This window comes from Diabrotica virgifera, chromosome 4 (assembly GCF_917563875.1).
Source record: "Diabrotica virgifera virgifera chromosome 4, PGI_DIABVI_V3a".
In the NCBI taxonomy this organism is placed as follows: domain Eukaryota; kingdom Metazoa; phylum Arthropoda; class Insecta; order Coleoptera; family Chrysomelidae; genus Diabrotica; species Diabrotica virgifera.
The window spans coordinates 17,435,233-17,460,447 of record NC_065446.1 but is presented as its reverse complement, the minus strand read 5'-3'; the positions used below and the strand labels follow the sequence as shown (position 1 = coordinate 17,460,447).

At 31.8% G+C, this 25,215-nt stretch overlaps 1 protein-coding gene across 2 annotated transcripts in view; it reads left to right on the top strand.

The window, feature by feature from the left end:
- LOC114335819 (sodium channel protein 60E-like) overlaps positions 1-25,215 on the top strand; it is a 384,114-nt gene that overhangs the window by 240,554 nt on the left and 118,345 nt on the right. For both annotated transcript variants that reach the window (XM_050649033.1, XM_050649032.1), the window contains exon 15: positions 2,329-2,454. In XM_050649033.1, the coding sequence (XP_050504990.1) occupies positions 2,329-2,454 (126 nt within the window). The remainder of the gene's footprint in view (positions 1-2,328; positions 2,455-25,215) is intronic.

The window sequence follows — 25,215 nt, the reverse complement described above, 5'->3', positions numbered from 1 at the left end:
CAACTTTTGTTCTCTAGGGTTTTTTCACGAAGTCAATACTTTTCGAGTTATTTGCGAGGGAATATGTTCATTTTTCAACAAAAAAAACCAATATTTTATTTTAAAGGTTTCTTTTTCCCCCGAAAAGGGTTGAAACTCACCCCCAGGGTAAAAGCAGACATCAGTACAATATCACTTGTTTTGTTTGACATGTTAGCTACGTGTATGCCAAATTTCATGTCAATCCAAGTGGTTTTTAAGATTTAGAGCAAAAACCGTGAGTGAACGTACTATCAACCGTTATTTTTGCAATAATTTATTAATAACAAAGTCGGAACGTGGTTTAAGGTATCACGACTAGTGACAATCGATTTAGCGTATAAAAATACTATGAAAAAACTACAAACTTGCTGTAGATAACGCATTTTGAGCTTTTCGGCGAATAAACAATTAATTTGTTATTAACAAAATAAGAACACTGGAGAAGACCTTAACACTGTCAATTTATTTACTGGGCTTCTAGTAATTCCTGAAAGCACCTAATTTTACCATATTTGTTAATAACAATTAGACACACCACATTTGGGCTTCAAGACCACTTCCATTGGATTCAGCGACCCAAAAAACCTATAATACCACCATCAAATCGCGGCGAGCTAAAAGTGCCCACGGGACCCCCTATGTTTCGACTAGACTATTAATAATAAGTTCTTGCAGTTGGCAATTACCCCAGTCTGCAAAGAAATCATCGACTTCACGCAAAAATCTTATGCAGATTTTTGAACGTTCGAAAAGGCATATGAGGGATAACTGATGACAAATCATTGAAGACGTACAGCTAATTTTGTTTTGTTTGTTTAAACAATGATAAAAAGTGAAAAAAATCATATTTTTACTATAGCAAGTTTCTTATACATTTTAGAGAAACAATGGTTCTACATAAAAAGTTGTGGATCTTAAAAATTCTTTAATTTATGAGTTTCTAAATTGATATTCAAAAAAATGAAACAATTGACAGCGAAAAATGCAAAAAACTTTTTTTACAGTACCTAATTTATAAATATAAATAACTTTGTTTTTTGAGTGACATGTAATGGTAGAGGAGCCCAAGCGGGGATTTTTGCAGTTACTCGAGCGCGTCAGATTATTACATGTACCTCTACCATATATTGGCTCTTAATGCAGAGGAGTTCGTTAAGGGGGGCCGAAAAAAAATATATCCTTAGAAAAACTCGAAATAGATTAAGATAAGGTAAGTTAAGTACATGCAAAACAGTGTATATTTAAAAAATCTGACGAAAATTTCACAAGAAAAAGCGAATATTTCGCGAAATAAATGACTGATCGAAAAACTAAAAAATACGTGCTCAATATTTTTCAAAAATCTATCGAATGATACCAAACACGACTTCTCACGGAGAGAGGTGGGGAGTAAATTTAATATTTTATATACGAATCCCGCGATATTTCGCGAAATGAACATCAGATCGAAAAACTGAAAAAAACACTTATTTAATATTTTTGAAAAATCTATCCAATGGCACCAAACACGACCCCCCACGGAGATGGGGTGGGGATTACTTTAAAATCTTAAATAGGAGCCCCCATTATTTATTGCAGATTTGGATTCCTTACGTAAAAATAAGTAACTTTTATTCGAGACATTTTTTAGAATTATGGATAGATGGCGCTATAATCTAAAAAACGATTGTTGGAAATGGAAAATTAAATTAAAAATGGAAATTCCTCACTAAAATGGAAAACTTTACTTAACTTTTTTTGGTTTTAGGACCTACTCTTCACAACTCAATAGGTACCCATAACGCTCGAGTGACTGCACATTTAGCATACTTTGCTCCCATACCATAATGTAACTACTTGAAATTATGGCAATAAAGGGGTCGTCTCAAAATCTTGGTCCAATTCTATTTAAACGCATTCATTTTTTCCAATCCTGAGAAAACTAATAAATATTTCTGAAAATTTTAAACGCAGTATGAAAGAACATTATTACCGAGAGCCGGAAGTCCCATAGAATAAACAAAAAGTTTCTTTTGAATGAAATATTTAAAATTAAAAATCATATTCAATTTTCCCCTTTTTTTTTCAACCTTGTAACTTATTAAAATAAACATTATAGAAGTTTTTTGGGCCTTTTGGCCCTCGGTAATATTGGTTTTTTTTATTCTGCGTTTAAATTTTTCAAAAATACTCATTAGCTTTTTCAAGATTCAAAAAATAATGAATACATTTAAAAAGCATTAGAGACGAAATTTTGCGGCTACGTCCCTAAATAAATGAATGGTATAGAGTATAGAAATTTGTTAATACGTAGTTATTTCTTTTTAGGGTTCTGGAACTTGCCTCGCAGTATTTCTTCCTACGCTGGTCATGGGAAACTTTATGGTGCTAAACTTGTTCTTGGCTTTGCTGCTCAACAGCTTCAACTCAGAAGAACTTAAAACAAGGAAAGAGGTATATGATCTTTTATTTCAGTATGTTAGTATCTATTTGCATGCCTACCTTTTGTGTGTTTAAGTGACTAAATCACTAACTTTCCGTTTTAAACTGAATCGACTGAAGTTAAACCATTCTTGTGACAGTGACTTCAAAGGATTTTTACTATAGGGTACGTACTAGGACTGTGGGAAAAATAGGGATTTTATATAGACTATGTGTACTAAAACACAAATATATACAGTGCACTGGAATAAGAGTTACCCCGCCTTATTAACTTATTTATTTTTAGCACATAAGCAAAACGCTCAGATAGGTCGATTTTTAAAATAATAATTATAGTATATTATAGCATCAATGTTTCGAACTTTATGCGACCCCTCTTCAGGCGACAGACATTGATTTTTTTAAATGGAAAAGTACATCATGTGATACCTCATTTAAAAGCTTTTGAAATACTGATTACAAAAATGTATATTACTTTAATCCTTTTTGAGAGAGTAGGCGCACAATTTCGGTCGGATTATTTTTAAATGAGATTTAATTTCAAATTCTGAGAAAACTAATAAATATTTTTGAAAAATGTAAACGCATAATGAAATATTACAGTATTATCGATGGTCGAAAGTCCCTGAGAACTTCTATAATGTTTATTTTAATAAGTCACAGGGGTGAAAAAAAGAGAAAATTTATTCTGATTTTTAATTTCAAATATATCATCCAAAAGCAACTTTTTGTTTATTCTAAGGGACTCTTTGCCTTTAGTAATAATGTAATCTTTCATTCTGCGTTTAAATTTTTCAAAAATACTTATTAGATTTTTCAGGATTCGAAATAAATAAATGCGTTTAAAAAGAATTCAACCGAAATTTTGCGCCTTTGCTCTAAAAAAGGATTAAACTAATATACATTTTTGTAATCTGTATTTAAAAATTTTAAATGAGGTGTCACATGATGTACTTTCCCATTTAAAAAAATCAAAGTTATGCCTGTCACCTGAAGAGGGATCGCGTAAAGTTCGAAACATTGATGCTATAATATGATTATTTTAAAAATCGACCTGTCCGAGCGTTTTGATTATGTGTTAAAAATAAATAAGTTAATAAGGGGGGGGGGGTAACACTTATTCCAGTGCACTGTATGAAGTAAAAGATAGACGTACTCGCAATCATTTATTGTTTTACTCCGACGACAGGTTTCGCTCTCTAAAATTTGCAGAGCATCATCAGGTGAACGATTACGAGTAAACTAAATGTTACAAAGAAAAAACCAAAGTTAGAACATGGTCTGGTTGTTATCAAAGATTATAAGATCAAGTCAATATTAAAAAATATATAAATTACAAGCACGGACATACAAATGCACACACATACAAGTAATCACTCATATATCCGCTTACACACGCATATGTATGTGGTGTATTATTATGCAATGTAAAAGTGTTGTACTTACATGCCGATACAAGGAATAATTGTGAAGTGTGATTGTGAAATCTTCACTAACATGATAGTTACATGGCTGCTATTACAATCAGTTATTTGTTTATCTAACTAGTTTCTTCCTGTCTAAGACCACTGCCCTCAGCTTAAAAACATTTAAGAGAAAAGATCTTAACATATTAGTTACAATTGCACAACCAGAGCTAACATCAAATTTAGTTAATTAACTTTTTATCTCTTAACTTTTTTATTCCATCGAACAAACAAAATATCAAACACGAATTTGTTGGCTGTCTTTTGCCACTTTTCTCTCCACTCTCAAGAATTTACCCATAGACTTGTTAACCTATGCAGCATTGTCCGCCTATCCTATTAATTTCCTATTAGTATAAATTTAAAATCTCTGCTTGTATCAGCATGTAAGTACAACACTTTTACATTGCACAATCATGGACCACATATATGTGTATTCGTGTGTATGTGTGCGTGCATATGTGTATGTCTGTGGTTGTAATTTATATTTTTAAATATTGGCTTGATCTTGTAGTCTTTGATAACAACCAGACACTGTTCTAACTCTGATTTTTTATTGGTAGCATTTAGTTTACTTGTAACCGTAGATCTGATGGTGCTCTGCATACTTTAGAGAGCGAAACCGGTCGTCGGAAGTTACAATAAATGATTGAGAGTACGTATATCTTTCACTTCATTCAAAATGAACTCGCATATACAACCCATTCAACATACAAATATATATGATGTTTATTGGTTTAAGAGGAACTGCTATATTAATATAAAATACTGAAGGACGGTAATGTGAAACAACTCTAATAACCCATTGTAAAAAGTTTATCATTACTGTTTTAATTATTCAGAAGCATTTATTCTGCAGGAATATTGATTAATAAACAACTTAGCTACAATTATTTGCTAAAACATCTTAAGTTCCCTTGTCAAAATCAAATTTATTACGCAAGCTTTTAATCAAAGTCAATAGTTAATCATACTTCTATTAAATTTTTTCGTTTCTGTTCCCAAATTAAATAGTTTGTCTTGCAAATATTTAGCAATCTAAAACCCGCTTTACACCAACAATAAATTGATGAAGAAATTGACCAAGATCTTCAAGGGCAAATTTGACGTGTACAAAACACAATTTTACTTCCAATTTTGCCGTGAATAAAAAGAAAATGGAGGAATTTGACGAAATAGAACATGTTCTATTATAGGACATGTTTTATTTCGTCAAATCTCTTCATTTTCACGATAAAATCACAGAACACTTTAGATGAACTGTGGTTAAAATTGAATGTTTGTACCACAAACCATACATTTTGTACACGTCAAATTTGGTCTTGAATAAATTTGTCAATTTCGAGATCAATTTATTGTTGGTGTAAAGCGGGTATAATGTTTCGACTAAATATGAGATTATTTTCAGTTCTTTAGATGCTTAATGTTTCTGATAGTACCAAAAAGAGTGCTGTAGGAAAATTTAATGTTTTTAACCAGGAAAGTTTATATTTTACAAGACGTATATTATTGTTGAACTATTTGAACTTTTTGGAAATATACGACATCGTATCAAAGAAACAAAGTGGGGAGAAACTGGCACCAAATAGCACAAAACAGAGAAGAATGGAGAAATCATGGGGGGCCTTTGTCCAGGAGTTGACGCAAACAGGCTAAAGAAGAGAACTAAGGAGTACTCTATGGAGATAGAAAATTAAATATTCTAATGAAAATTCAGAGTAACAGTTTACTTGTCTGATTATTTGTCATTGTTATATTTCTGATTGTCTTTGCATCCAATTCAGATGAAACAGTTTACTATAAAAGTAGTTCTCTGAGTTTTAATTATTTTATGCCACACCGGTTTAATATAGTGTATTTATTATTTAGTCACGAACCACATAGTGGTCTACTTTATGCCCGCGCGGGCATAATGTTATACATATTAGAAATTATTGCAATAGGAAACAACAAAAATCAAACATTTCATTTAATCCGTTTATTTATTCAGGTAAACAATGTATATTGTTATATAGACTTATATTATATTAATTATTTACCATAAAGAACTGGGAGAAACCCAAGGTCTCCAAAATATGCCAGTAGTACGGTCTCATTTACGCATTGAGTATTATTTTCTGCCATCCATTGTTGAAATTTAGCATATTCCTTGTCGTACGTTTCTTTTAATTTTTGTAACATTTTCTCAGTCTTTTTTGGTTTTTTTAACTATTTCTTCAGTAATGTCGAATTTCTCTTGCATTCTGACCTTTTTTCGACAATGTCACATAGAAAATCTTTGTTTACGTTAATAACAAATTGCTAACCAATATCACTTTCCTAACAACGGTACTAAATACCTGCTGCGATACAATATTACTTCTAATTACTATAAAATAAAATTCAAACTTTAATTGATACAATGAACCGGTATGACATAAAGTTTTGACCACGTGCATTATTAGATGTTTATACCCTCGGGCGATATAAAAACTCCCGGGCCAGAGGACCTCGAGTTTATAAGCTTGTCGTCCTTAGAGTATAAACATATGTTTAATGCCCTTGATATATAAATAACTACAATAAACTAACCATTTAATAACTAATGCTCTAGCAAAAAGGTTTCCTCGAGATAAAATAATAAATTTTGCAATGTATGAATGAAAACATCCAAGCAAGTGGGAGAATCTGCAAGAAATAAAAGTACATGTATAAATATCCATTAGAATATTAAATGAGACATTCGTAAAATACAAGAAATAAAATATTTACCGAAAGGAACAAAAAATAAAGGAAAGAGGCAGTACAGAAAATCCAGCGAGAATCAAGCTGGAAATAATGTATCAGATTTTCATTTAGGTAAATTCTTTGAAAGTAAAAGGTTGAAGGGATTGAAAAATAATTTGTAAAACAAGAAATAATATTCTAAAAAACTTTAAACATTAAATTTTTCTACAACCTGACGTTTATCATTTACTAGGCAAATTTTTGGAATTAAAAATAAAATATTGGTTTCGCTATATTTTAACTTACCCTGTCGTTAGTGTTAGGAGCCACTAAGGTCATAATATATCTTGTCTCATGGTTGATCTAATGGACTTCTGTCTTATCACTATTTAATTTTTAGCTATTTATTCCTATTTAGTTAATATGTGTAGACTAAGTTTATAATACAGGATTACCTAGAATTTGAAAACTTCGCAACGGCAATATGTCTTTATTCCCGCAAATAATATGAAAAATCGAAAAGTCAGATCATTTTTGTTTTTAAGGAGGAGACTTTTGATGAATATTTTTGGTCCTTAATTACAAGTTGTACAACTTATTATTCACGGTAAAATTCCAGAAAAGCGAAATGTGGGAAGACAAAGAATGTAGGGGCTTAAGAACCTAAGGTAATGGCTTGAAGCAGTATTTCAGAGCGGTGGTAAACAGGGTCCGCATAGACAAGATGATTTCCAACTTTAAGAAGAAACTTTAAGAGGAAGAAGGCATTTCCTGTATAATTCCTGAATTCACTTTTCTGAATTCTAAGATTCTTTTAACATTCTTCTAAACAGAATATTTTTTCACGGATAAATATTAATTTTTTAAATGGCAATGTAAATTAACAAATTTCGCTACTGGAGTGACAAAAATCCGTATATTTATTAAGAGCGCTCTACACAATGTCTAGAAAAAGTAGTTATTTGAATTAATTGTTCAAAATATTGTATACACTGGACAATATTTTGAATAATGTGATGTGGACAGCCAATTAACTATTGCAGATAATGTAATTGAGAGTGTGGATAACTACAAATACTTAGGAATATGGATAAAATCAAATGTAGACCAAACCAAAGAAATTAAGACACGTATTGAAATAGCACGTGGATCATTCATTAAACTTAAAAAGTTTCTTTGTTGTAGGGATATAAGGTTAGAACTACGAATAAGGATGCTTCGATGTTACGTGTTCTCTACTCTTCTTTATGGCTTGGAAGCGTGGAAATTGAAACAAGTCCATTTGAATAAGTTGGCCGCCTTTTAATTTTAGTGTTACAGAAGAATCCTACGAATATCATGGATTCAAAGAATGTCGAACGGGGAAGTAACTAGAAGGATAGGAAATCAACCGGAAATAATACTAACTATCAAAAGACGAAAACCGGAGTGCTTGGGACATGTGATGAGAGGGCAAAAATACTCATTATTACAACTTATTATGCAAGTCAAAATCCGAGGAAAGCAAAATGTGGGAAGACGAAGAACATCCTGGCTTAAGAACTTACGGGAATGGTAATGCAGTACTTAGTGCAGAGCTATTTAGAGCGGCAGTACAGGGTCCGCATTGCCATGATGATTTCCAACCTTCGATAGAAGATGGAACTTAAAGAAGAAGAAGGACAGCCGTAGCTCAGCGGCAAGTACGGGCTTCATAAGCCAGAGCGTATGAGTTCGATTCTCTACACGATTCATTCTGGCGGTCAAAATGATACGAGCCATTTACCGTGCTTCGGAGGATACGTTAAGCTTTCGGTCCCCCTGAGCTAGTGTAAGCATCGACACTAACTACTTCAAACAGGGTTAAAGATGCAAGTGTTGCCGAAACCTGTCCAAAAGTATCTCCCCGGTAGAAATGCCACACGATATTATTATTAATATTATTTTGAATAATTATTAAGAGGTAGGTAGGCAGGTCATCATCATCTGTGGTATCACAGCTCTTTATGAGCCAAAGCCTTCTTCAGAACAATCCTCCATTCGCCCCCTGTCTCTGGCAACTCTTCTCCATGCTCTAATTCCAATAGATTTTAAATCGTTCTCTAAGTTGTCTTGGTACCCAAGTCTCGGTCTTCCTCTTGCTCGTTGTTCTATCGACCCTCTTCTGTCAAAAACTTTTCTGACTATGGCATCTTCCTCTCTCCTGATAACATGCCCTATCCATCTAAGGCGTGCTACCTTAATGAATTTTACGTCAGGTTTTTCAAAGCTTCTATACAACTCAAAGTTGTAACGCCTGCGACACAAACCTTGTTCTTTTATCTCTCCATATATTCTTCTTGACGTGACTGGAAGCACCAATGTGTGCTTTCAGTCATGGCTTCCGGCTCAGAAAACACTATCGTTAACCCAGGCCACAGCAATAAAACTTAGAGTGACCCAAAAAAGAATGGAACGGTCACTACTTGGACTGACTCTCAGAGGCAGGGTTAGAAATGAAAAAATCAGAAGAAGAACAGGCGTCACAGGTGTCGTAGAGCGAATAGCATGGATGAAGTGGAATTGGGCGGGCCATGTAGCCAGAATGAAGGACGGGAGGTGGACCCAAAAAATTACAGTGTGGAGACCACGACCAGACAGAAGAAGTAGAGGTAGACCACCTACACGATGGACAGTCGACTTTAAAAAGATTACTGGGAATTGGTTGTAGGAAGCCCAAGGCCGACAGAACTGGAAGAAATTAGGGGAGACCTATGTTCAACTTTGGATGCAGAAGGCTGGTTAATGACGATGATGATATATATATATACAGGGTGTCATATCGGCTGACGCCGCATCCCCACACCTAACCGCCATCTGTTTCTATCCTAAGCATCTTCCTCTTCCAAATCTCGGTGTTCCATGGCCTTCCTTATCGTGTCATTCCAGGATAGTCTTGGTCTTCCCCTTTTCTTCCTACCTAGGGGTTTCCATTTCAGTAGTTTTTTGGCCATCGTTGGTCGTCCATTCTAAGTAAGTGACCGAACCAATTTAGGCTTGTGTGCCTGCATCCTTCTTCTTATTTCCTCGTTACGTACTCTGTCCAATCGGGAGATCCAGCACTTCTATGTATGTAGTCCATTTCCACAGCATTGATCCTTCTTCTGGACTCTGCTGCTAATGATGATGATGATAATGATGATATTCTTCTTAGGATTTTTCGCTCGAAACATTTGACCAGTTCTTGGTCATGTTAGCACTGGTGTTTTATAGACAGACAATTTAATTTTTCTAGGTAATTATGAAGCCATCTGTCTTCTTATAGACCAGGGCGCATCTGTAAAAATATTAGTACATTTGGACGTTGAGAGGTGACTCAAATTTTTTTGCAGAAATTGCTTGAAAATAACTCAAATAATAATATCTGAGTTATCCTCCCTCTCAAAAAGGTACGGAACATTATTTAAATAATCAAAATGTCAAAAAATTAAGGAAAAGTTCGATTTTTTTCTTGGTTTTTAGATTATAACTTTAAAAGTATTCATTTCCGATAAAAGTTGTACTGACATAAAAGTTGCGTAATTAAATTTTCTACAATATACAATTAGCTAAAAATTTAAAAAATAGTCACCCTTGTTGCAAAATAGCAATAATTGCGAAAAAAACATACAAAAACAAGTATTGGCATTTTACGTTTTTCAACCATTTATGCTACACTTAGGACCTTCGTATTTCATCCAGAAAAACTTTGTGATACAGTAAAACAATACTGTAAATTTCATTACGATCGATTCAATTGATTTTGCAAAATAAATTTTGCAATCCAGCTTTCGCAAAAAAATTCATTTTTTCAAAATGTTACAGGACTAAAAATAAAGCACCTAGCAAGTTGAAATTTTTCTTGCTTATAGAAGTGTACTGTACCTTTAATTTGCAATTTGCAAAACTAAAATCAATCACGGCGTCAGGAATTTTTTTAAATAAACATTAATTATTGGTGCTACGCGCAGGACAGCGGATAGGTTGCTCTGATTGGGCATTCCAATGACCTTTGATAATGATTGATACATTTTAATTTTTATTACATTTCGATATAAATAAAGAAATTTGTTTATTGCAAAATAAAAACACATACTCTATCCTTTGAAATAACACTTTTTTTAGCAAAAACTTTCTTTGTTCGTATATTTTAACTTAGAGAATAAAAGTTTATTATTTTTAAACATATGCAATTCTTTAAACAATATTTCACAAACAATAATAAAATTAGTTTTATTTTTGTGGAATTAAAATATTAAAATACAACAAAATATAGAGTAAGAAAATAATATATTAGGTAAAGATTGGAAGAAATTTTGGTGGAAATCAACTTGTGTGAATCGAACACCGCTGTCCTGCGCGTCGCACCAAAAATTAATGTTTATTTAAAAAATTTCCTGACGCCGTGGTAATTAATCGATTTTAATTTTGCAAATTGCAAACGAAAGGTACAGTACACTTCTATAAGCAAAAAAAAATTCAACTTGCTTTCTGCTTTATTTTCAGTCCTGCAAAATTTAAAAAGAAATGAATTTTTTTGTGAAAGCTGGATTACAAAATTTATTTTGCAAAATCTATTGAACCGATCTTAATGAAATTTACAGTGTTGTTTTACTATATCATAAAGTTTTTCTGGGTAAAATATAAAGGTCCTAGGTGTAGCATAAATGGTTGAAAAACGTAAAATGCGAATACTTGTTTTTGCATGTTTTTTTTTGCAATTATTGCTATTTTGCAACAAGGGTGACTATTTTTTATTTAAATTTTTAACCAATTTTTTATTGTAGAAAATTTAATTACTCAACTTTTATGTTAGTACAACTTTTCTCAGAAATGGATAGTTTTAAAATTATAATCAAAAAACCAATAAAAAAATCGAATTTTCCCTTCATATTTTGATATTTTGATTATTTAAACAACGTTCCGGACCATTTTGAGTGGGAGGATAACCCAAATAATATTATTTGAGTTATTTTCAAGCAATTTTTGCAAAAAAATTTGAGTCACCTCTCAACGTCCATCTCAAAACAGATGCGTCCTGGACTATTAAGCCATAGTAACACTTATTGGCGAGCACTATTCTTCTTTTAATTTCTTCACTGATATTGTTCTCTTTAGTTAGCAGCGAGCCTAGGTATATGAAGGTGTCGATACCTTCCAGTTCTATGTCGTCAATTATTTTTCTTGTAGGTGTCAGATTGCTTGACCTAGTGAAGCACTTATTATTTGGTATTTTGAACATTTTTATATTTAGTCCGATTCTCTGTACAGATGCTCTTAACGACCGACGTCAGAGATTCTGTGAAACCTACCTATGATGTCTATGTACGTAAGTACGTAGGTATTTTATTTGTGTTTTTTCTTTCCATAACTAAGTTATTGTTAGTAAAAATAATAATACTAAAATGAATCAAGCTGCGGCTAAACTACATTTTCCCCCATTACTCAAGGTTTGGAACCGTCCCAAGTAAGTGTGTAGGTAATTAAGTAATTATCGATTTATTGGAACCTACTGAGCCAAAGCTTAGCTTATCTTAAATAAGGCCACCATTGGAGATAAAATTAAACGACATTGTAACTAATGTTTTACTTCATCACCTTACCATTTAAAATTTTAAGGCATCTTTACTAGGAAGTGTAACGTTAAAGACTAAAAATATTCACTGAGAGTCTACCTTTTGAAATCAAAATTGTCCCCCCGATTTTTCATATTCTGTACGAGAATGAAGACATTAAAGGTGATACATTTTTAAATTGTTGCCATGTATATTGTCTTTTTCACCAAAGCCCCTTTGATCTCCAAGTAGGTACATTTAACTTGCATGTACTGTTTCCTCTCTAAACTCTGTAAAACCCGGTGCTTTTTCCTGGCATAAAACGCCTTACCCATTAGTTAGAATACAAACTATTTTTCCCCTTTTATTAAAGTATTCAGAGCCCAATAAATAAAATAATTTTACTAAAATTAATACAAAAATATCTATTTTTTGCGGACTAGTCCTTCTACCCAGTAAGTGGAGCAGAGTATTTTTAATATGTATACTAACAGTATAGTTTTATAATAAAGTTTAAATAATATTTTAGAAATTAATATTTTATAGGTTTTTTAGGTTATTGTTCGTTTTAATTTTAATCATGAATTCTAAGCTGTGTAATAAAATGCGCCAATATATTAAAATACAGTGTACGCGTAAAGTATGGAAACAAAGATATCTGTGACTCCTATGCAACATATAATTGACTATTTGCCAATATAGACCATTAATATGCAGAATTTCAGCTGTAATTTGTCTGTATTTCAGTTCTTGGATAGTCTATGGCCTATTTACAAAGCAAAGTGTATAGTTTACTTTTTAAAGAACCTCATAGAAAATAATCTAGAGGTTTCAAATATGGTGATCTTGCTGGCCACTCGATAGCTCCTCTTCTTCCAATCCACCGATTTGGAAATATATTGTCGAGAAACTCATGAAGGCCTCCAAGATCATGAAGAGATGCTTCATGGATATGAATTAATTCCAATTCTAAAAATACCCAGTATTCTTCACCTGTTATTGTTCTATCCCAAGAGGGTATTACCATAATGGTATTATTAATAATTCCTGCCCACACATTGATCTTTTCGATATTGCTCGATACTGCTATCTGGATCGTCTTCATTCAGTTCTTGTACCAATTGTGCTTTACAAAGCTGTCATTTTTCTCCTTTTATTTAATATTTACGAACAGTTGTTTGCTTGATTTTATTTTCGGTTACAACTATTGTAGTAGCCAATTTTACCAGAATTATAGAAATTAGCGAATATCGATGTAATCCACGTTGACCATAATATTGATAAATTCCGAGTAAAACATATCTAGATTTTATTGTTCACAGTACATCGTCCTTTTTGGAAGATGATTACAAAAGTTTTAAAAATGGTCTTAACTGCTTGGTTTGAGCGAGTCTACCACTTTCCGAAAATTTTCAGAGTGCAGGCTGGACGCGTTTCCGCGTCCCGCGTCATTAACATATTTACGTTGTCGCACTAACGAAACGCGGCTGTATATTTGTCGGACAAGAGATCGACATCGACATCTTTATTAATTAAATATAAGTACGTTATATTGAAAATTAAGAGCTTTGTAGTAACAAAATCGTAGAGTCCGACACTCGCAAGATGTCACTCTAGCGCGGTAGTTTTGTTATTACAAAACTCTTAATTTTCAATTTAAAGTAATTATATTTAATTAATAATATATTTAATTAATAAAGATTGTCGATCTCTTGTCCGACAAATTTACAGCCGAGTTTCGTTAGCCCGACAACGTAAATATGTTAATGACGCGGGACGCGGAAACGCGTCCAACTTCCACGCTAATCCAAATATTTTTTCAAAAAGTGGTAGACTCACTCAAACGAAGCAGTTAATAGTCCATGCGGTGAGACCGCTCCCGTCTGAAAAAATTTCTGATTCGGTTTCTTTGTGGATTCCTATTCAAAAATGTCCCCTTTAAACAAATCTGAAGGGTGCCGGGCGGAATTTTTGGGCAGAAATTGTTTAAACAATTTTTTTAAACAAATACAAAATATCACGTTTTTGCTCCGGAACATATATTTTTGAGTTTTGTCGGTGATTCTGAACAAGAAAGGTATCTTGTAAATTTTCTCAAAAATTAGAGTTAGAGTTATAGGCGATTTAAAATCTGAAAAATGCGAAAATACGCAGTTTCGAGTAAAAACTCATATTTAAATTAGTATTTTTGAGGTTGCCAGATACTTAGGTTGAATAAACATTCAGCTTCAAGATTCTGAAGAGTGATCGCGTCTAACTTTAATTTATACCTAACCGTTGTTTTTTAATTGTTAAATATGCGTGTTTATCCGATTTTTTTGCCGGTGCGGCGCGCTACGTTTCAAAAATCGGACATCTTGGATATTAAAGCACCCTATGTAACGCACAGCTGAATTGTTATGTTTGTGGGCCACATGCTGTTTTCTATATATTTCTTTCATAATTTCAATCAATGTTAAATGTACCTACAAGAATAATAGAATAATAACGTTTACTTCTCCGTCATTATACTAGGTAAAATGACAAATGAGGTGTCAAATGAAAGCTTATAATCCAAGGATAGTACTAAATGTGAGAAATTAGACCTAGATTGTCTGTCCCTCAAAAAATAAGCGTTATATTGGGGATTTCTAATGTTGACATTAAAAGTTGCACTATTTTTTTTTTCTATAAAACATTTTGATCTAAAACTTACCAGAAAACTTCTCTGTACTCTTTACTTTAAAATAAACGTGATTAAGAAGCTAAATTTTAAACTTCGTCACACAACTTTTAAGATTAAACTTTGCAATGCACAAATCCGCACCTTTTTGTTTGAAAAATTCATAACCTTTATCATGATAAGAATAAAAACTTGAGGCAGACACCTTTGTCTTCAGAAATGTTACAGCTATACGGTGTAAAAATTTCAGAAAAAAATATTAAAACGGAACAGAGTTGTAGCGAGGTAAACACAAAAAAACGTGATTTCTTTTTTTTTATTTTTAGGTTAAAATTACGATTTTATTCATCATTCATCCCTCTGTGGTCAGTATCTCGAAAACTAAGCGCTTTTTTGAGGGTGTCACGCTCGTGTATAATATCACAAAAATTGTAACGTGATAATATGAAAAAATAGAGGATACGGCAACGATGTCACAAGTGATGGTCGGATCGAACGCCAAAATCTACACAGACATATTAGGGTGCTTTAATATCCAAGATGTCCCAAAAATCTCCTACTTTTCTCCGAAAAATATTTTTTCTAGATTCTTTGGGACATTCTAAATAAAATAAGTTTCTTGACATTTTTCCCAAAAGTTAATAGTTTTAAAGTTATAAGCGATTTAAAATCCGAAAATGCGTTTTTTGTTATTTTTCGGATTTTCAATCGCTTATAACTTAAAAACTATTACCTTTTGAGAAAAATGTCAAGAAACTTATTTTATTTAGAATGTCCCAAAAAATCTAGAAAAAATATTTTTCGGATGAAAATAGGAGATTTTTGAAATGGAGCACCGGCAAAAAAATCGGATAAACACGCATATTTAACAATTAACAAACAACGGTATAAATTAAAGATAGATGCGATCACTCTTCAGAATCTTGAAGCTGAATGTTCAGTCTCCAATCTAAGTATCTGGCAACCTCAAAAATACTAATTTAAATATGAGTTTTTAAGCCTCGAAACGCGTATTTTCGCATTTTTCAGATTTTAAATCGCCTATAACTCCAAAACTATCAATTTCTGAGAAAAATTACAAGATACCTTTCTTGTTTAGATTGACCCAAAAAATCTAAAAATATATGTTCCAGAGCAAAAAAACATGATCTATTGTATTTGTTTAAAAAAATTGTTTAAACAATTTCTACCCAAAAATTCCGCCCGGCACCCTTCAGATTTGTTTAAAGGGGACATTTTTGAATAGGAATCCACAAAGAAACCGAATCAGAAATTTTTTCAGACGGGAGCGGTCTCACCACATGAACTATAAGACCATTTTTAATACTTTTGTAATCATCTTCCAAAAAGGACAATGTACTGTGGACTATTAGGGTTTCTAACGTTTTTAATTCACTAATGGTAATTGAAATCCAGTGTTACAAATTAGATTAAATAATAATACTTTTTTCCATATTCAAATCTTTCCTCTGCATAATTCTTCCAGATCTTCTTTTTTTTGCACCATATCTATTACAGGTCTGCCCTGCAATTGCAAAACAATCATCTATTGTATTTCGATATTCTAGGTTCTAGGATTTCTGCAGCTTCTTTGACATTTTATGAGGATTAATAGAGTCATATACTTGTTTCAATATTTCTGTTTCTTCGCATTATTCACTCATCCACTTATTTGTTGGCTATCTAATAGCACTTCCTTATCTCTTTCTCGATTGTTTTGTATTCCAAGATGTTTCTATATTTCGCCTTCCATTTTTTATCATATTTAGTATTTTATTATTGATCCATAGTTTTTTTTTTCGTTCTTCTTTATCTCAATTCATTGATTTCCAGATTCATATTTATATTTTTAAAATGAGATGTTATTTTCTACAATAGTCATTTTTTGTTCTGTATGTTCATCGAGGGTACCGACGGCAGAAGAATGTCATCACGAGTCTGTCATTGTAGATTTATATTCTTATTTTTGAAATCTTCAAAAATAGCAAAAAAGTCATATGTGCTTGATATTAATTTGTGAGGCCATTTTAAAATTATGAAAAGGTATTGAAATATTTTAAACACTGCTATTAATTCATGGTTAGAATTACTACAGTAATTATTTAAGTAAATTGCTTTAAATATAGCTTAGAGTGTAGCTGTGTCTATATTTTCTATTTCTTATTCTGAAACAACTACCTTTCAGAAATTTTTTAATGGTACTTAGCTTTTTCTCTTCTGCATGATCTGTCTTTTTAGAATATGCATCTTAGCAATTTACCTTTTTACAACATTTAGGTAAGTGTCAGCTTTATTAAATTCTATTAACTATTATAGTCCAGTTAGAGTTAGAGCTTATATACATACTTTATATTCTAAGATCCGATATAAGAACCGAAGAAGACCTTCAACCATCTGTTTAATGGATAAAAATTATTTGATATCTAAAATAGGGTGGTTAAAAATTATAAAAACAAGGGGTATAATTTTCTCCTGACAATAATTAATTAATAATTAAAAAATGACTGCTTTATAAATTCTACTAAATTCTTTTCGACCCGGGCAGATATTATTTTAGATTTTTTGGATCATTCGAAACAAAAAAATTCTTTTGTAATGTTCTTCTTAAATTGATCTTTTTCGAATTAAAAATAGTTTAAAACTGAAAAAAATACAATAAATAACTAATTTCGCAGCTCAAAAACGTAAGTAGAAAATTGCGTTTTTGAAATTACAAAGTACCTAAATTCAAGTTCGAATCTTGTATTAAACATTTTGGGCCTATTTCATTTTAGAACATTGTTTAGTTGTTAATGCAGCTCGATCTCCCGTTTTCCCATAAGGAACCTTCCTTATTAACAATTAAAAAATATATTTTAGAATAGAACATGGCAAAAATTATTATCGCAACCTGATAGAAGAAAGTTTGAACATGAATTCAGGCACTTTTACTTATGTTTTTAAGCCTTGAAAATCGTAATTTTTTCGTTTTTTTTTAGTTTTAAATTGTTTATAACTCGAAAACGACAAACTTAAGAGAAAAATTAGAAAAAACAATTTTGTATCGAATTATCCAAAAAATCTAATATAATGTTTACGCGAACCGAAAAAATTTTATAAATAGAATTTATAAAAAAAACTAATTTTTTAATTACATATTAATTAATATTTATAGTCTGGACAAAATTATATCGGGCACCCCTTTTTTTATATAATTTTTAATAAACTAAATTACATATCAAAATAATTTTTATCCATTAAACATATCGGTGAAGGTCGTTTTTATATTGTATCCCCTACTATTACAATTAATGTAAATGTATTTTAATATTATAAATAGGTATGTAACATAGACCTTTTAGTTTATTTCCTGAATATCTTATAGTCAACTGTTTCCATTTTAAATCGTACAAATCGAACTATTTTAAAAGTTTTACTTTTGTTTTTACCCTTTTTATAGCAATAGGTAATACCTAGTATAGCTTGTTGTATTTAATCACGTAATTAATTATCATGTAATCATGTAATTAACTAATCTCTTATAAGAGATTTGTTCAATTGCAACGCATCTTTGATCCAGAAAAAATTCATTGGCCAACATATCTGCAAATAGTAAGTTCTTTAAAGGTAAAATATTGCAAAACCTCTACATTTTAAAAAACCACTTGGATTGACATACACTTGGATTGGAAGAAATTTGGCATACACATAGCTAACAAAGTCAAAGAAAGAAAGTGATATTGTGCCGATGTGTGCTTTTGCGCTAGGGGTGACTTTCACCCCTAGGAAAAAGGTATATTCCAAACAAGTCCGGAAATGGATAAAATGACTAATTCTAAGCAACTTTTGTTCTATAATTTTTTTACAAAAAAACCACGTTTTCAGAGGGTTTTTCGCAGATAACTTAAAAAGTAAATATTTCGTCGAAAAAAAATTTGTATCAAAAATATAGCACGTAAAAAAGTGAAAAACATGGTGTACATATTAGGTCACTATGTTACCGTTAAAACCCGATTTCAGTTAAAACGCGAATTTACTAGGAAAAACTAGTTTTAACTATGCGCTTTAGACAATTCTAGTTTTAACTAGTCAACACTAGATTTGACTGCTACATTCAGTTAAAACTAGAAATCCCGAACGGATTTCATTTAGAGTAGTTTATACTAGTTCAAAGTAGCTTTTTTGGAATTACTGGCGAATATCAGTTAAAATTGTTGCAAGAGACAAAAGTAGGTCGGTATTACAGCTTGTTCTGGGTAGTGTTAATGACGCAGGCGGCCGGTCGGTAGCAAAGTAGTATGTGAAACTGTTGATTGTTTTGCATCGTTTTTATTGGTTATTACACCACTGTGTATTATTCACCATTAGTGATAATATCGAAGATCAGATTGAGAGCAGAGATTTAAGAACGTGTTTTGGAAATTATTTTAAAAATGGAAGAGACTGAAAAGAAAGAAAGTCACTTCAATGTTGTGATCAAAAGCATATAGGTATAATAAATTGATGGTCAAAATAAAAGAGGCGGAACTGTCTGCCAAGAAAACACCATTACAAAATCGAAGACTAAAATGATTTAGAATTGTTGAACTTGGCGAAATAAAAAAGTTAGTTTCTAAAATTGATCACATCAAATATTATGTACCTGTCGAAAATATTTTTGGCATAATTGAAGCTGTTGATATTTTTCATTAAAATCAGGATAGGTTGAAAGATGAAGACTGAAACCGCCAGGAAATAGGCAAACTGTTTATTCATATGATCAATACTTTTATATGTACCAATGTGTGAAATCTGCCAACGGAAGAAGAGTAAAAATATAAAAACGAAGAGAGGTCTTGTGTCCAAACCTATATTGCATTCAGAAGTGAATAGTCGCTGTCAGGTGAAAATTTGATCGATATGCAATCACAAGAGAATCGCATATAAACTACTCTAAATGAAATCCGTTCACGATTTCTAGTTTTAACTGAATTTAGCAGTCAAATCTAGTTTTGACTAGTTAAAACTAGAATTGTCCAAAGCGCTTAGTTAAAACTAGTTTTTCCTAGTAAATTCGGGTTTTAACTGAAATCGGGTTTTAACGGTAACAACTATACCTAGTAGAAGCAGAGTTATAGCTAATGAAAAATAGAGTCATATTCGTCAAATTCCAAATCGAATATTTTAACGTGCCATAACCAAAAGACGAAGCACTTTTTTGGGCAAAACTCATTTTAACTTTTTTAAAGTGTTTAAAAAATGTTTATTTCTGTTTTTTTAAAAAATTATTTAGCATCAATAGTAAACAAGTTACGCTTAAAATAAAGTTGGTCCCTTTTTTTTGTTAAGATATCGGGAAAATCACCCCCTAATTAGCAATTTAAATGAACTTACTTGTTACCACTTCACAAGTTTTTTACTCGCGTATGTATTGATCATATGATCTGTAAGTTTCATCGGTTCAAAGTCCTTATTTTTGAAAGAGCTGTAGTTAAAAGGGCTTTAACTAGTCACTTATCACGAGTGTAAGCAAATTTAGAAACACCGAATCTTAACCAATTTTTATCTTACAGAAAAACAAAAAAATACAAAATATATTCAGAAAAGTAAAGCCAACTTTTTTGTTGTTTAATATTTTTGGTATCTCTAACAAAGTTATTTAGAAAAAAAAGCATTTTTTTTCAGAATTAAAATTTTTTAAAATTTTTCTTTAAAACTAATTTTTTCAAAAATAAGCACTTTGAATCAATGAAACTTACAGATCATATAAATACAACATAAGTAAAGTAACTTGTGAAGCGGTAACGATTAATTACATTTAAATTGCTAATTGGGGGGTGATCTTCCTGATTTTTTTTCGCCAAAACAAAAGGTACCATCTTTATTTTGAGCGTAACTTGGTTACATTTGATGCTAGAAATTTTTTTATAAAAACAGAAATAAATCTTTTTTAAACACTTTAAAAAGTTGTAATGTGTTTTCCCCAAGAATGCTTCATTATTTGGATATTTCACATTGAATTATGCTAACTATTTGGAATTTTTCGAATATGAAACTATTTTTCATTAGCTATATAGTATAGAGACCTAATATATAGACCGTTTTTTCACTTTTTTATAGGCTATAGTTTTAGTAAGAATATTTTGTTTTTGACAAACTGTCTACGTTTTTAGTTATTTGCGAAGAACCGTCTAAAAACGTGGTTATTTTGTTGAAAAATACTTGCAAATAACTCGAAAAGTATTGATTTGGTGAAAAAACTCTGTAGAACAAAAGTTGCTTAAAATTAGTAAATTTGTCCATTTCGGTACTTATCTTGGACATATATTTTTTCACCACCGAGATAGGGTAAAACTCACCCCTAGGGCAAAAGCCCACATCTGCACCATATCACTTTTTTTCTTTGACATGTTAGCTATGCGTATGCCAAATTTCATGTCAATCCAAGCGGTTTTTAAAAATTTACAGCAAAAACCGTGAAAGAATGTACTAAAATAATTATAATTATAATATTGAAGGCAGATATTTCATTACTTCACTAACCGATGCATATTCTTTAAGAAATTCTTGTGGCTGTAGCTCAAATTCTTTTGAATTCTTTTGTGTTTCTTAGTTCAACTGAAAGGGATTACCTGTTAACACCATTTTCAGTAGCCCAAAGATGTGACAATCGCAGATGTGGAAGCTCTAATATTCAATCCTAAGCTCAATCCCTAAACTATAGGGTGGAAGCTCTAATATTCTCCATTTCTTCCGTTGTAAATTTTCTTTCACTACTTTGACGACCTAAGGCCGAGCATTGTCGTGTAGAATAATGACACCACGGGTAAGCTTTTATAAACGTTTTCGACATATTGATTGGTGAAGCTTGTTCAAAAATTCATCAAGTTTTCGATATTTATTATTCTAGATGGGAAATAAGCCACAATTTATCTTAAAAAATGATTTTATTGACGTTTCGACGTCCACATCGGACGTCGTGATCAAAATAAAAAATATTTCTAAAAGTAAAATCGGTAATGTTTTGTATTTTGATAACGACGTCCGATGTGGTCGTCGAAACGTTAATAAAATCATATTTTAAGGTAAATTGTTGCTTATTTCCCATTTAGTATAATAGATTACATAAATGTCACAAACAAATAGATCCAGAACAATATCAAGTTTTCGTTGATATGGACACTAGGTTCCGTAAACTCTGTAAGCAAGGGTCCTTCATGTTTGAAAAAAAAATGTTAACATGAACTTGCCCATTGAAGGTTGAACTATATGACTCCACGTTGATTATACATATTTGGATGGATTGTTAACAAAAAACGCCAGGTCTCGATACATAAAATCGAAGTCAAATATAAACGATAGGAACTGATCAGTGTGACGTTTACAAACATAACTAATATTGCAGAACATCAGTTGAGTGATTACAATAATTGTTTCTAAGGCTAATCTGGCCAAAGATGTGTTTCAATTTTTGAAATTGTTTTACTGTACAATATCGTTATAAATACAAGTTCCAAACATATCTAGAAGAGTAATAAATACAAAATATACCTATTTGAAACGAAAAAGACAACATTCATGAAACTTTGAATGCAACTATAATGAGACATAACGTATCTAATGTCATATTTTTTGCTACTGCTCTACTTCTGGTTTCACTGGGAATTCCCCTTAACATTTGTAATTTAAATGGAAGACTCTTTATAGTTTGCAGGTTTTAGAATAACTTGTTATTCCTAATTCACACATACAAAGTTTGATAGAACAAATGATTAAAACGTGAAGTAGGCCACTTTAAAGTTAAAGAATAGGTAAATTTTAGAAAATCAATCTAAATGTTCGCCGCTATTAATAAATATGTAGTCACTCTTTACATGACTTCACTTATTACTTCAAATTCATCAATAGTTTTTTGCCTCAAATCCTGCAAGCATGTTGGTCCACTAATGCAAGCCCGTGATTTTAGGTAACTCCAAAGAACAAATCTAAGGGTGAAGGTCCGGATAACAAGCAGCACACTCTATAAATCCGCTATGTCCAATCCATTGAGTTGGAAAACTTGCATTCAATAAATCTCTTACCCGTAAATAATCGTGGGGAGGCCCACAGGGAGGTCAGATTAACTTGGCAAGGAGCTAGGGAGTCTATGGACATGGCCAGCCCATTTTAGACGTTTTGACTTAATTTTTTGGACTTCATCGCTGGCCCTATACCCTATACGTTATCGTTCGGTATTAGTTGATATTAGGGTCGTGATAAGGTCCAAAGTTAAGTTTTCGTCTACGCTTTAAGCCTATTTTGGACAACTTCCACCCCTTCCATTTTTTTGATAGGTTCGATTATGGTTTCGGTTAATTGTTCCATTAAAACAAAAAGTTGCCTTAAAACACTACAAAATGTTCCTCTTCATTACAATGTCTACTAGTTGCTCACAAAACTCATAACGCAAATCCTTCCGTCAAAATCATCGTCTGGCAATTCTTGAACCAATAATTGTATCCTATAAGCATACGCTTCAATTTTAAATATGTGCATGATAAGATGATTCCTCTAAAGAGATTTTGTTAAATTAGTATTCTCATAGATCTCAGTAAATAAATTTTCAGATTTTTTAAATGATGTATTTCTCGTTTTAACAATTTTTTTCTGCCAAACTTGGTATGTATTAATTGAGAATAATAAGTTCTTTTAAAATACGCAAAAATATACGGGATGTCTCATTTAAATTAAACATGGTGAGGGTATTTTGGATGAAACCGGAAGTAGAGTAGTAACAAAAATATGGCATCGGATGTTTTATGTGTCATAGTACTTGCTTGAAAAGTTTCATAAATATCGTCTTTTTAGTTTCAAAGATATTTACTTGGTTTCATAGTTTATCCCAACCCTGTATATATAATTTTTACACTGTACACTTTTTTATATAGCTTTATGTTAATTGAATTTGCGATATTTCACAATTTTCCAGGTAACGCTAATATTCAAATATTACCTATAGATACATTCTAACTCTTTGTACAGACCAATTTTGAGATTTAGAATATTTCCTGATTTAGTTAGTTTAAATATGATTATAGTATCTTACTCTGAACCAAAATGTATTACAGTAATAGGTTAAAGTCTTTATTTAGTCTTCATAGACGTAGCAGTTGACTTTTCTTCTGAATTAATAACACTATGATATACCTATCCTATTCCAGAGACAAAATTAAGAAAAAAATTGAACTGTCTGTCAGCTTGATTTCTAAAGTTGTGTATAATTTTTTTAATTATCATATTGTGACCAAATATGTGATGATTGATAATCTCTTATTTTTTTGGAATGTTTATTACCTCCTCCATTTTTACAACAGATAAATTGACAAATGAGGTGTAGAATGAGAGCTTATAATCCAAATATGGTATTAAAGGGGAAAAATGTCTCCTAGGACTTCCGGTTCCAGAATTGCAACCGAAAGCAATGTGTTGAAATCGCGGAAATAGACCATGCGATATATTATTCGACGCGCTTTACCAAGACATCCGATTAAAAAAGTTGTAACCGGCAGTGACGTGTTTTTAAAAGTGGAGCTCGAATATTTAGTTCCGGTTTTGATGTCATTTCTGTTTAAAAAGTTATTCAAAATTAGTGAAATCGTATATCAATCGACGCAAAATTACACGAACAGTTCAAATATCGACTTCCGGTTCTACTTTCGGTCACGTTGAGTGAAAACCTACAACTTAAAAGTCTCTTTGCTTGTTTTAAAATGAATGAATCTAGTAAAATCAGGGGCGTCATTTGATAGGGTCAGGGGGGCATGTGCGCCTGAAAATGACTGAAATTAAAAAAAATAGATCAATTTTGTATTATGTTTGCATATATAATGTATTGTATATATAATGTTTGCCCCCCCCCCCAGTAAAAATTTCAAATGACGCTCCTGAGTAAAATATTATTGTATAAATTATGCATCCATAAAATTAGTCGTCCAAAGGGAGTAAAATTGATAGACGGATTTACCTTGACAAGCAGAAAATGTTTATTAAAATTATAAATCAAAAACTCTTATAAATGTTAATAGAACTGAGTAATAGAGTGTACAAAAATAATACAAATACAGTAAGAACCAATAACGAGGAATCCAGAGAATTTACTACAAGTCAAGGCGTCAAACAGGGATGCGTGCTGAGTCCACTGATATTCTTAGTTGTGCTGGATGAAGCGATAAAGAAAGCCAAGAGAAGAATGAGAAAACTAACATTAGGATACTGGCAAATGAAACGGACTTAACTATCGGAGCTACTATTTGCAGACGACATGGTATTGATACAGTGGCGGATCCAGCATCTTCAAGAGGGGGGCCCGATTGGCTAAATTTCTATGAAAAATAAATGAATAAATGAATGTTTTTATGTATATTCTTTATATATAACTTGGTTACAGAGG